The sequence below is a fragment of the Tachysurus fulvidraco genome, chromosome 8, assembly GCF_022655615.1.
Source record: "Tachysurus fulvidraco isolate hzauxx_2018 chromosome 8, HZAU_PFXX_2.0, whole genome shotgun sequence".
Classification (NCBI taxonomy): domain Eukaryota; kingdom Metazoa; phylum Chordata; class Actinopteri; order Siluriformes; family Bagridae; genus Tachysurus; species Tachysurus fulvidraco.
In genome coordinates, this window is record NC_062525.1 from 13,144,917 (window position 1) to 13,154,421 (window position 9,505).

At 36.4% G+C, this 9,505-nt stretch overlaps 2 protein-coding genes across 15 annotated transcripts in view; both read left to right on the forward strand.

Annotated features, from left to right (window-relative positions):
• The window catches only part of myof (myoferlin), a 30,298-nt gene extending 24,104 nt beyond the window's left edge, over positions 1-6,194 (forward strand). For all 4 annotated transcript variants that reach the window (XM_027177577.2, XM_027177579.2, XM_027177578.2 and 1 more), the window contains 14 exons: positions 13-141; positions 282-437; positions 538-629; positions 711-881; positions 1,897-2,045; positions 2,172-2,311; positions 3,245-3,333; positions 3,423-3,518; positions 3,645-3,786; positions 4,728-4,827; positions 4,915-5,105; positions 5,188-5,297; positions 5,382-5,529; positions 5,658-6,194. In XM_027177577.2, the coding sequence (XP_027033378.1) occupies positions 13-141; positions 282-437; positions 538-629; positions 711-881; positions 1,897-2,045; positions 2,172-2,311; positions 3,245-3,333; positions 3,423-3,518; positions 3,645-3,786; positions 4,728-4,827; positions 4,915-5,105; positions 5,188-5,297; positions 5,382-5,529; positions 5,658-5,696 (1,752 nt within the window). In that variant the 3' untranslated portion in view covers positions 5,697-6,194. The remainder of the gene's footprint in view (positions 1-12; positions 142-281; positions 438-537; positions 630-710; positions 882-1,896; positions 2,046-2,171; positions 2,312-3,244; positions 3,334-3,422; positions 3,519-3,644; positions 3,787-4,727; positions 4,828-4,914; positions 5,106-5,187; positions 5,298-5,381; positions 5,530-5,657) is intronic.
• A 594-nt stretch (positions 6,195-6,788) lies between these two features.
• The window catches only part of sun1a (Sad1 and UNC84 domain containing 1a), a 27,812-nt gene continuing 25,095 nt past the window's right edge, over positions 6,789-9,505 (forward strand). For 5 of the 11 annotated variants that reach the window (XM_047817220.1, XM_047817222.1, XM_047817223.1 and 2 more), the window contains exon 1: positions 6,790-6,961. The gene's annotated coding sequence lies outside the window, so the exon portion shown is untranslated. Of the gene's footprint in view, positions 6,962-9,505 lie in introns of all 11 variants that reach the window. The other 6 variants (XM_047817225.1, XM_047817228.1, XM_047817229.1 and 3 more) reach the window with 3 other exon arrangements.

The window sequence follows — 9,505 nt, forward strand, 5'->3', positions numbered from 1 at the left end:
GTGTTGTTACAGGTATTCAACTGTGAACTTGAAAATATGGTTGATTATAAGGGACTGACTGATTTCTGTAACACCTTCAAACTCTACCGTGGAAAGAGCGACACTGGTGAAGATGATCCTTCTGTAGTAGGAGAGTTTAAGGTAAAAAAATAATAAATCATTCAAATGATCAAAAAAAACCAACAACATGTGAGTGATGAAAGTTGTTGGAAAAGTAATAAAACATATTCAGTAGGAAGATTGATTTACTAAGAAAGTATGTTATATGTGTTTATTTTCAGGGATCCTTCAAGCTCTACCCTCTTTCAGATGATCCGGGAGTACGTTCACCTCCACAGCAGTTCAGAGAGCTACCTGACAGCGGCCCTCAGGAGTGTATCGTCAGGATCTATGTGATCAGAGCAGTTGACCTGCAACCCAAAGACAACAACGGATTAGTAAGTGTTATGCTCCTTAACACAGCATTTCTTTTTAATAACAATTTTTTTTCTTCCATTTCATCTATTTAACATGTTGCATAAACTGTTTCCTATTTAGTGTGATCCATACATTAAGATCACTTTAGGAAAGAAGACCATGGATGATCGAGACAATTACATCCCGAATACATTAAACCCAGTGTTTGGAAGGTAGAGTGATTTGTATAAAGATTGCTGTCTTTATTCACCATGTCGTTAGAGTTAACCACATTTTTATTTCCTCCTCAACAGAATGTTCGAGATGTCATGCTTCCTCCCTCAAGACAAAGACCTGAAGATCTCGGTTTATGACTTCGATCTGCTTACTCGGGATGAGAAAGTTGGAGAGACGGTGATTGACCTGGAGAACCGTTTACTTTCTCGGTTTGGGTCCTATGCTGGTCTGCCGCAAACGTACTGCATGTGAGGAACTATATATGTAAAGCTTTCAAATAGGGCTGCAACAATATTAATAAAAATCTATAAGAAAATAATTGGCAACATCTGTTTTGTTGCTGTTGTTAAGCAATACTAAACTTATGTCAGTTGGAGGTCATAGGTTTAAATAAACCTTGCAGAATCTGCGGATTTAAAAACACTTCTGCCCTGAATAAGTTATTTCATATAACATATGTTAGTCCACAAGACACATTATAACAACTGAATTTACACAAAACACACCCTTGATTCTTAAAACTTCTTAATGCTGATCGATAACTGTTTATTTGTTTTGTGAGTTTTTTTATTCATGAATCCCTTATTTGTCCTGAACTTTTAAACTGACTGTTGTTCTTCCAAAAAAAAAAAAAGTCCTTTAGCTCCTGTGTATTCTTTGCTTTTCCAGCATCTTCTGCATACGATTTTGTGATACATCTTTTCACACTGAGGACAACTGAGGGACTTGTACACAATAACTATAATAAAAACTTCTTTTGATTCATATCGAAGGTGCTTGGAATCAGTGTCAAACATCAAGTGATTCACTGACTCCATGCTCTGAAAACTAAGAGTCAATTCCAAAGAATCAGAGTCGATTCCAAAAATGATTCACTTTGCAAAGGCAAATACGGACTAATTGGCTTAAAGATAAATTAACATTTCAGGGTCTGAAATACAAGTAAAACCTTATATTAGTTGAAAAAAATATACAGAACCACTATTATACATGTATTTAACACAATAACTGGTCTGATCTGAAAACACTGGTGAACAAAAGCATTTAATTCTCATACCATGTCTGATAAATGAAAGTATTTATTTTATTGTAGTTCATAACCTGCTATTTAACTAAGTATAGTTAAGTGTTCTGTAATAATATGAAATGATACATATGCTGGAAAAATACTTAAAAAATATAGATAATTTATTGATTATTTGAAAAAAATTAAATATTCAATAGTTTAAATGATTGTTAAACTAATGATGAAACTGCAAATAGATCTGGGCCAAATCAGTGGCGAGATCAGCTGAAGCCGTCGCAGATTCTTCAACACCATGCTCGTCTGAAGGGTGTGAGTCCTCCGATATCTGAGGACAACGGGAACACCTTGAGTTTCAACGGCCGGGAATATCTGCTCTCTGACTTTGGTGAGAATTTTTTATTTATTTGTTTGTTTGTTTGTTTGTTTATTACATTTTTGTTAAATGTTTGCTAAAGTACTCAGTTTTCGTATATATTTGAATTAATTATGATTTTACGTTATACATCTATAGAGGCTAACACAGAAATTCACCAGCACCTGGGCCCACCGAGTGAGCGGATTGCTCTGCACGTTCTTAGGACACAAGGCCTCATACCAGAGCATGTGGAAACTAGAACACTTTACAGCACCTTCCAACCCACACTGTCTCAGGTTTTTACTACATAATCTTCCCTAATTGCACGACTCGGAACACTTGTGCTACAGGAACAGATATCGGGACGTAAAGATTAAACTACTGCAAGGCTTACATTTATAGGAAATAGAAATGTTTTCAAGACAGGGAGGAGTGATCTAGTCTGTTACAACTAGTTGATTATTTTCCAATAAAGGCACATCACAAGTGTTTCTATTTTTATTCCACAAGAATTTGTTGAAGATTACAATTCTTAACTAACTATAATGAACAGCATTGTCAATTAATGTGGTGAAATGCCTGTAAGACGAGTTAGTTCATGTTCTATCCTGTTATAGCAGATCTACAGCTCTTATACAGCTCTTCCCTCATAAGCCACTTTTTTCTCTAAACATAAATATACACAACTTATATTACAGAGAAACCAGAAATCCAAAGCCCTCTGGTTTGCCAGTGCTTTAAGTCCACTTACGAGCACTGACACTGTAAACTGCTTCCATAAATGTTAAATAATTATGTCAAAGAGGAAAAGTTTTTTATCAGTTTTTGTATGTTGAAATAAAAATCAATTTTTTTAATTAGTTTTAGATCATGTAGTGTATACACCATACAAGTCCCTGTAATACTGTACACAAACAATAACATATTAGAACAAGTTAAATAAGTTATTATACATTCATTTACATTTATATTTACACTGATGGCATTTTACAACTTACAGAAGTGCTTTGAAGTCTCTATCAATAGATGAATCCTGATCCTGGTGCACTAGGTCGTAGACTAGGAATACCATCCGTTTAAATAACTCTGTTCAGGAGTCACATACATCTACCGTAGCTGTAGAAAATTAATTCAATACAAATTTAAAGCATAGTAATCAATACAAACATTGAGATATGAGAAATGTTGAGAATGCAAACCCTAATTTGTATTTGTACTGTCTGTTGTAGGGAAGTCTTCAAATGTGGGTTGATGTTTTCCCCAAAAGCCTCGGACCTCCTGGACCCCCTTTTGATATTTCCCCACGCAAGGCTAAAAAGTAAGCAAGTTACTCGTAATGTCTCTTAACATTTCTTAAAAGTGCTCATATACTAAATAACTAGTTACTCTTCCATTCATTTCCACCAGACATTATTTGCGCGTCATCATCTGGAACACCACTAATGTTATTTTGGATGAAACCAGCGTCACCGGAGAGCGTATGAGTGACATCTATTTGAAGGGGTACATGCAAAAAACTCTTTTTTTTTGTTAGATCTATCATCAGTGCATTTATTTTAAGTTTTATTTTTAACTATTTTTAACTTTAGCTTTTATTTCATGTTGTTTGACTGCTTGTAATATTCACAGCTGGATGGCAGGAAAGGAAGAGGACAAGCAAAAGACTGATGTCCATTACAGATCTCTTGATGGTGATGGAAATTTCAACTGGAGATTTGTCTTCGAGTTTGATTACTTGCCTGCTGAGCAACTGTGCCTGGTTTCCAAAAAGGTAATGCAACAACCTACAAAAAATATTTGGCAACTACTATAACGAGGGCACGGTGGCTTAGTGGTTAGCACGTTCGCCTCACACCTCCAGGGTCGGGGTTCGGACTACTACAAAAAAAGTGACATGACTACTGTATAATTATATTTACCGCAAGGACTTTTTCCAGAGTGATAAAGTGACAGTAGTAGATAGAAGGAAAGAGTAGTATTAGTAGTAGAAAGATATGTAGATTCAAATAAATTAATATGGAGAGAGAGAGAGAGAGAGAGAGAGAGAGAGAGAGAGAGAGAGAGAGATGGATGGAGAGTGCGTGTGGCATTGATATAGGTAAATAGTTGGATAGTTATATAAGTCTATGGGATTTCTTTGGAATAGTCCAGTTAGTTAAATATTGTAAAATACAGCTTGATAAGACAGAACTGTCTGGTGCGCGTGCCTCTGTGGAAACAAAATCCAGACCCGAATGCAGACATAGAAGACAGACAGCGGTTTTAATAATAAAATCACGGTTGAAGGACACAGGAAAACACTACAGAGAAACGAGAAAACCGAGACCGATGAACACCAGGTAAGAAAAGACAAGGACTTATTTACACACGTGAGAACACTCTGGTGTTCTGGCTGGGAATTGTATGAACCACCCATGGCATCCATTAGAGAATGTAGCTTGAAAGGTTTTCTATAACAATACACATTTTCTAATGGAGGTTAGTAGGTGTTTTTGGCCATTTACAACTTCTGTAACAATGTTCTGTATTATGTTAAAAGAAAAAGTCATAATACACTAAGGCTGAAAAACTTTCTTTGTTGCAAGTAGCATAATAATAATAATAATAATCTACAGAATGTTGTTTTTTTCCATTTTTATAAAAATACATTCAGAAGCTAGTATATGAAGTTAAATCCCAGGAAGTTCTATAAAAAACCTTTTCTCTGAACAGGAACATTTCTGGAGTCTCGACAAAACAGAATTCCGAGTCCCACCTCAGCTGATCATTCAGATATGGGACAACGATAAATTCTCCTTGGATGATTACCTCGGTAAGATATCTTATTTATATTGAGTATGAGACATCTGAAATGATATTGCTTGTTTGATAGTGGATGCTAATTTGCCGTGTATACCAGGGACTGTTGAATTGACTATGAACAACCTCATCCCCCCTACGAAAACACCTGAGAAATGTAGCCTGCACATGCTGGATAATGTGAATAAAACACATCAGAAATTTGACCACTCCAAGTCCCTGTTTGCTCAGAAGTCGGTCAGAGGATGGTGGCCCTGCTACCTAGAGAAAGATGGAAAGAAGGAGCTTGGGGTATGTATAACTTAAACAATGCCATATCAATGTGATAATGATATATAACAATAATATATGAGATTATACTACTGTTTTTTAGGGGAAAGTAGAGATGACACTGGAGATCGTGAATGAGAATGAGGCAGATGAGAGGCCTGCAGGAAAAGGCAGAGATGAACCCAACATGAATCCAAAGCTCAACCCACCCAAGTAATTCCAAACAGCCATCACAAAATATTTACCATTGAATATAATGCTGACATTTGGTAACATATCATTTTTGGATTTGTTTAGTCGACCCGAAACCTCTTTCTTCTGGTTCACAAACCCATGCAAAACCCTGAAGTTCATTGTATGGCGGAGATTCAAGTGGCTGTTTATTGGCTTGGTTTTATTGATATTAGTGCTGCTGTTCCTTGGAATCCTTCTTTATTCATTACCGGTAAGGACAAGCTTGAATTTGGCTAATAAAGTGCTGTTAGTGTTTCCAAATAATTCAGTGCTTTATGAGAGTGAAGACAATATCTTTCACATGGCAGCACATTAATGATTTGTATTTTGCTCTTGCAGAACTACATCTCAATGAAAATCGTGCAGCCAATTAAATGAGCTGTACATCTGCTGTGAAGACGGCAGCCTGCAAGAACATACATGTCAAACTAACTCATCCAAATATTTTTAAGATGTGATGCTGGAATACAGATTTTACTGTACTCACTGCAGGTTATTTTATAAGTTTTTATATATTTTCATATTGTTTCCCCACGGGATTGATGTGCCTCCAACACCGTCATGCTCACAATAATGAGGTGTTTTAATAGCAGTCATATTTGAATCAACTAAGGTACCCTTTTTTTTTTTTTGCAATACATCCAGTCGCTTACATCCAGTCTACCATGGCATTTAAAAGCTGGTATGAAAAATGCATATTGAAAAACATGTTAAATGAGTTTTAAACCAATGCCGCATTCTAAGTTCTCTGATTATGGAGATGAACAGGAATATAATCTGAATTTTAATGCAAGACACTACAGCTAGAAATGACAAGTTTGGTAGTATATTTTGTACCTATACTTAAATTGTACTAATAAAAATATCTGCACTCAACAAAACGTGTTACTTTTTTTGTAAACATATGAAAACACATCGTGTAACAAAAATATCAGAAACATATCACAAATTAATTTCTCAAAATTTATTTTTAGGGTTATTGTTGGGTTTCCATTAGATTTTATACTGAACAAATCAAATATTTCACATCGTTTTATGTCATTATTTACATTTACAAATGCATGTGGTACTTTCTTGATTAAGAAAATAAATTAAAAAAAAGATTTTGCACGATTTTCGAACATTTTTTTGTTTGTGTGCATTTGTGTGAATAGACTAAGCTTTATTTGCATAAATAAATGTTTTAGACAGTTCTAGAATACACACACTCACACACTCACTCACTCACACACTCACTCACTCACTCACTCACACACTCACTCACTCACTCACTCACACACACACACACACACACAGACCTCTTTCTACCTTTTTAGAATATGAATGATCAACTTCAAAATATTAACGACGTCTATAGCTGTTGTTAAATAAACCCATTATTTTATACCATTAAGTTAATTCATAAAGACATTTAATTGATTCGCCAGCGTGACGTGCGTGATGACGTCACGAATCAAAGGCAGATGGGTGATAAAGTGGAGATCGTTAGCATGTCTAGCTAGCTGTTATCATGACTAGCTAAACACCATACAAATATTGTCCCACTTTTTTCCCCTCTCCTTTTCTTTTTTAATTATTCAGCTTCATGCTTGGATTTTTATTTCATTCAGTCTCAACGCAGTCGGCGGTTTTGTGAAGTGAAGGTAAGCGTACGTCAGGAACACTGAACAAAAAAAATGGCTAGCATGAAAAGCAAACAAACAAACAAACAGCGGTTAGAATAAATTAACAAGTTAAAAGAAAACTAACAGCCTGGTTTATAGATGTTAGATAATATGGTGATTATATATTGTATTGTTTTAAAAGCACTTTGACTCCGTTAAGTGTGTTTTTTTTTGTCTGGCTAAGTCATAGTTTATCACTAGCTGACTTGGCTAACGAACGAACGTGGTGGTTTCTATGTCAGAATGAACAGAATATAATAAAGTAGGAGGTCAAACCATCAAAAAGGTTGGAATTTGAAACAAATAATGAAAATAAAAAAGAGGTAAAACGACAGTAAGGATTGAGTAACTTGTTCAGTTTAATCCTGTTTAATCCTCTGATGCAAGTTTTAAAAAAATCTAAGGAATCTCTGGAACTTTTGCCTAGATGTTTGTTGAGCATTTTTCTGATTGTGTTTATATAGATTCTTTAATGGAAAACCGTCTAATAACCCATCTGTGATTAATCTAATATCATTCTGTCGTAGATTCCTATTCCTGACAGCAAGCCCAGTCCTGTTTAATTCTTTACTTAACAAATGCCTTCAGGTGGAATATTTCAGACTTTTGTGGAACCCAAGCCAAGAGCACCACAGTACAAAAAAAATTCCACATGTGGCTTAGGGCTGATTTTGTTTTAACCCAGACTGTAAATCCGTGCAGCCTGTCAGTAAGAGTTGTCTGAAACTTCTTCATCAAAGGTGATGTTTCTTCAGCGACAGAAATATTTCATCGTGCACATGTGAATATTTTCATGTGTTGTGAAATAAACTTGAACAAGATGGATTATTTAATTTATTCCATCATAATGTTTTCTTCATAATGCATTTGGAGAAGAAATTACATGCAGATGAGACAAACTGACAGAATACTTCATACAAAATAACCCATCAGACAAAACAAGTCAATAGATTATGGGACGATATGTTGAAATGTGGCTATTAAATGGCATGACACAAAACACTACTATTATAAAACAATTTTAGTGTGTTGCAAAGCCTTAATCAAGAGGGTGAAAAAATCCACCTGCTCCGTTGCTGTGTTTTCTACATAAACGACCGTGTTGACAAATTCAGTAGATTGTTTGTTTGGCTTTTATTTCTTAACCAATAGAGACGTGTTTGCCCTCTTCCTGATAGTTTTTTGCATATTTGTCCAACTCAAATGATTGAGATCATCAAACTATTTTTTGTATATTATACAAAGATAACCAGAGTATATACAAAATGCAGCTGTCCAAACCTACCTGCCTCCTCACAAACAAAAGTATTCATTGTTGAACTGTTGATGGATATTAATCTTTAGCCCTCATGTCAATTCATCGCTACTTAACAAGCAAAGAGATGCTTTAACTGGGTGCTGTTCATGCTGTTTTTATACAACATCCATGCTGATATATTTATGATACCAGTCTATGTTCTTGTCTAAAAAAATGAGTGTCTGTGTTGTAAATTTCACCAGAAAAGTAGCACTATATTTCTGGTAGAATTTGGTCAGACTCTGATGTTAATTGAGAGTCCTGGGGTTCAGTTGGTGTTCAGAGGTTGAGTTCGGGGCTCTGTACATGGCACTTAAGTTTTTCCACAGAGTCATTGGCACACCACAGTGTCTCAAATGACATACTACACATGTAAAATAGTGCATAAGCATGCAATTGCAGATGCAGCACATGTCTTCATGGATCTCGGGAAGTCGTGCCCTAATGGTTAGAGAGTTAGAGAGTCTGACTCCTAACCTTCAGGTTGTGGGTTCGAGTCTCGGGCCGGCCAACCCCCAACTGCTCCGGGTGTGTGTTCACTGCTGTGTGTGTGCACTTTGGATGGGTTAAATCCAGAGAACAAATTCTGAGTATGGGTCACCGTACTTAGCTGTATCTCACGGTCATGCTGAAAAAGAAAACCTTAAAGCAACAGCATACAAAGACCTCTTTTTATAATTTATTGTTTCTGACTTTGTGTGGCAGAAGAGTCTCATTTCCATAGTCCTTTGGCTAAAAATCTAAAAAAAAAAATATATACATATAAAATCACACACAATATAAATTAACTATTTATTTTATCATTAATCCTCCAGCCCTGAAAGCAGGTGTGTGTCATGTCTTGTGGGATGAGGACTGGTGGACATGAGGGGTTATTCTGGGAGGGAGGGAGTGAGTGGGTGAGGTGAGGGAGAGTGAGGTGAGTGTGTGTGTGAGAGTGAGGTGAGTGTGTGTGTGAGAGTGAGGTGAGTGTGTGTGTGAGAGTGAGGTGAGAGTGTGTGTGAGAGTGAGGTGAGTGTGTGTGTGAGAGTGAGGTGAGTGTGTGTGTGAGAGTGAGGTGAGTGTGTGTGTGAGAGTGAGGTGAGTGTGTGTGTGAGAGTGAGGTGAGTGTGTGTGTGAGAGTGAGGTGAGTGTGTGTGTGAGAGTGAGGTGAGTGTGTGTGTGAGAGTGAGGTGAGTGTGTGTGTGAGAGTGAGGGTGAGTGTGTGTGTGAGCGTGAGGTGAGTG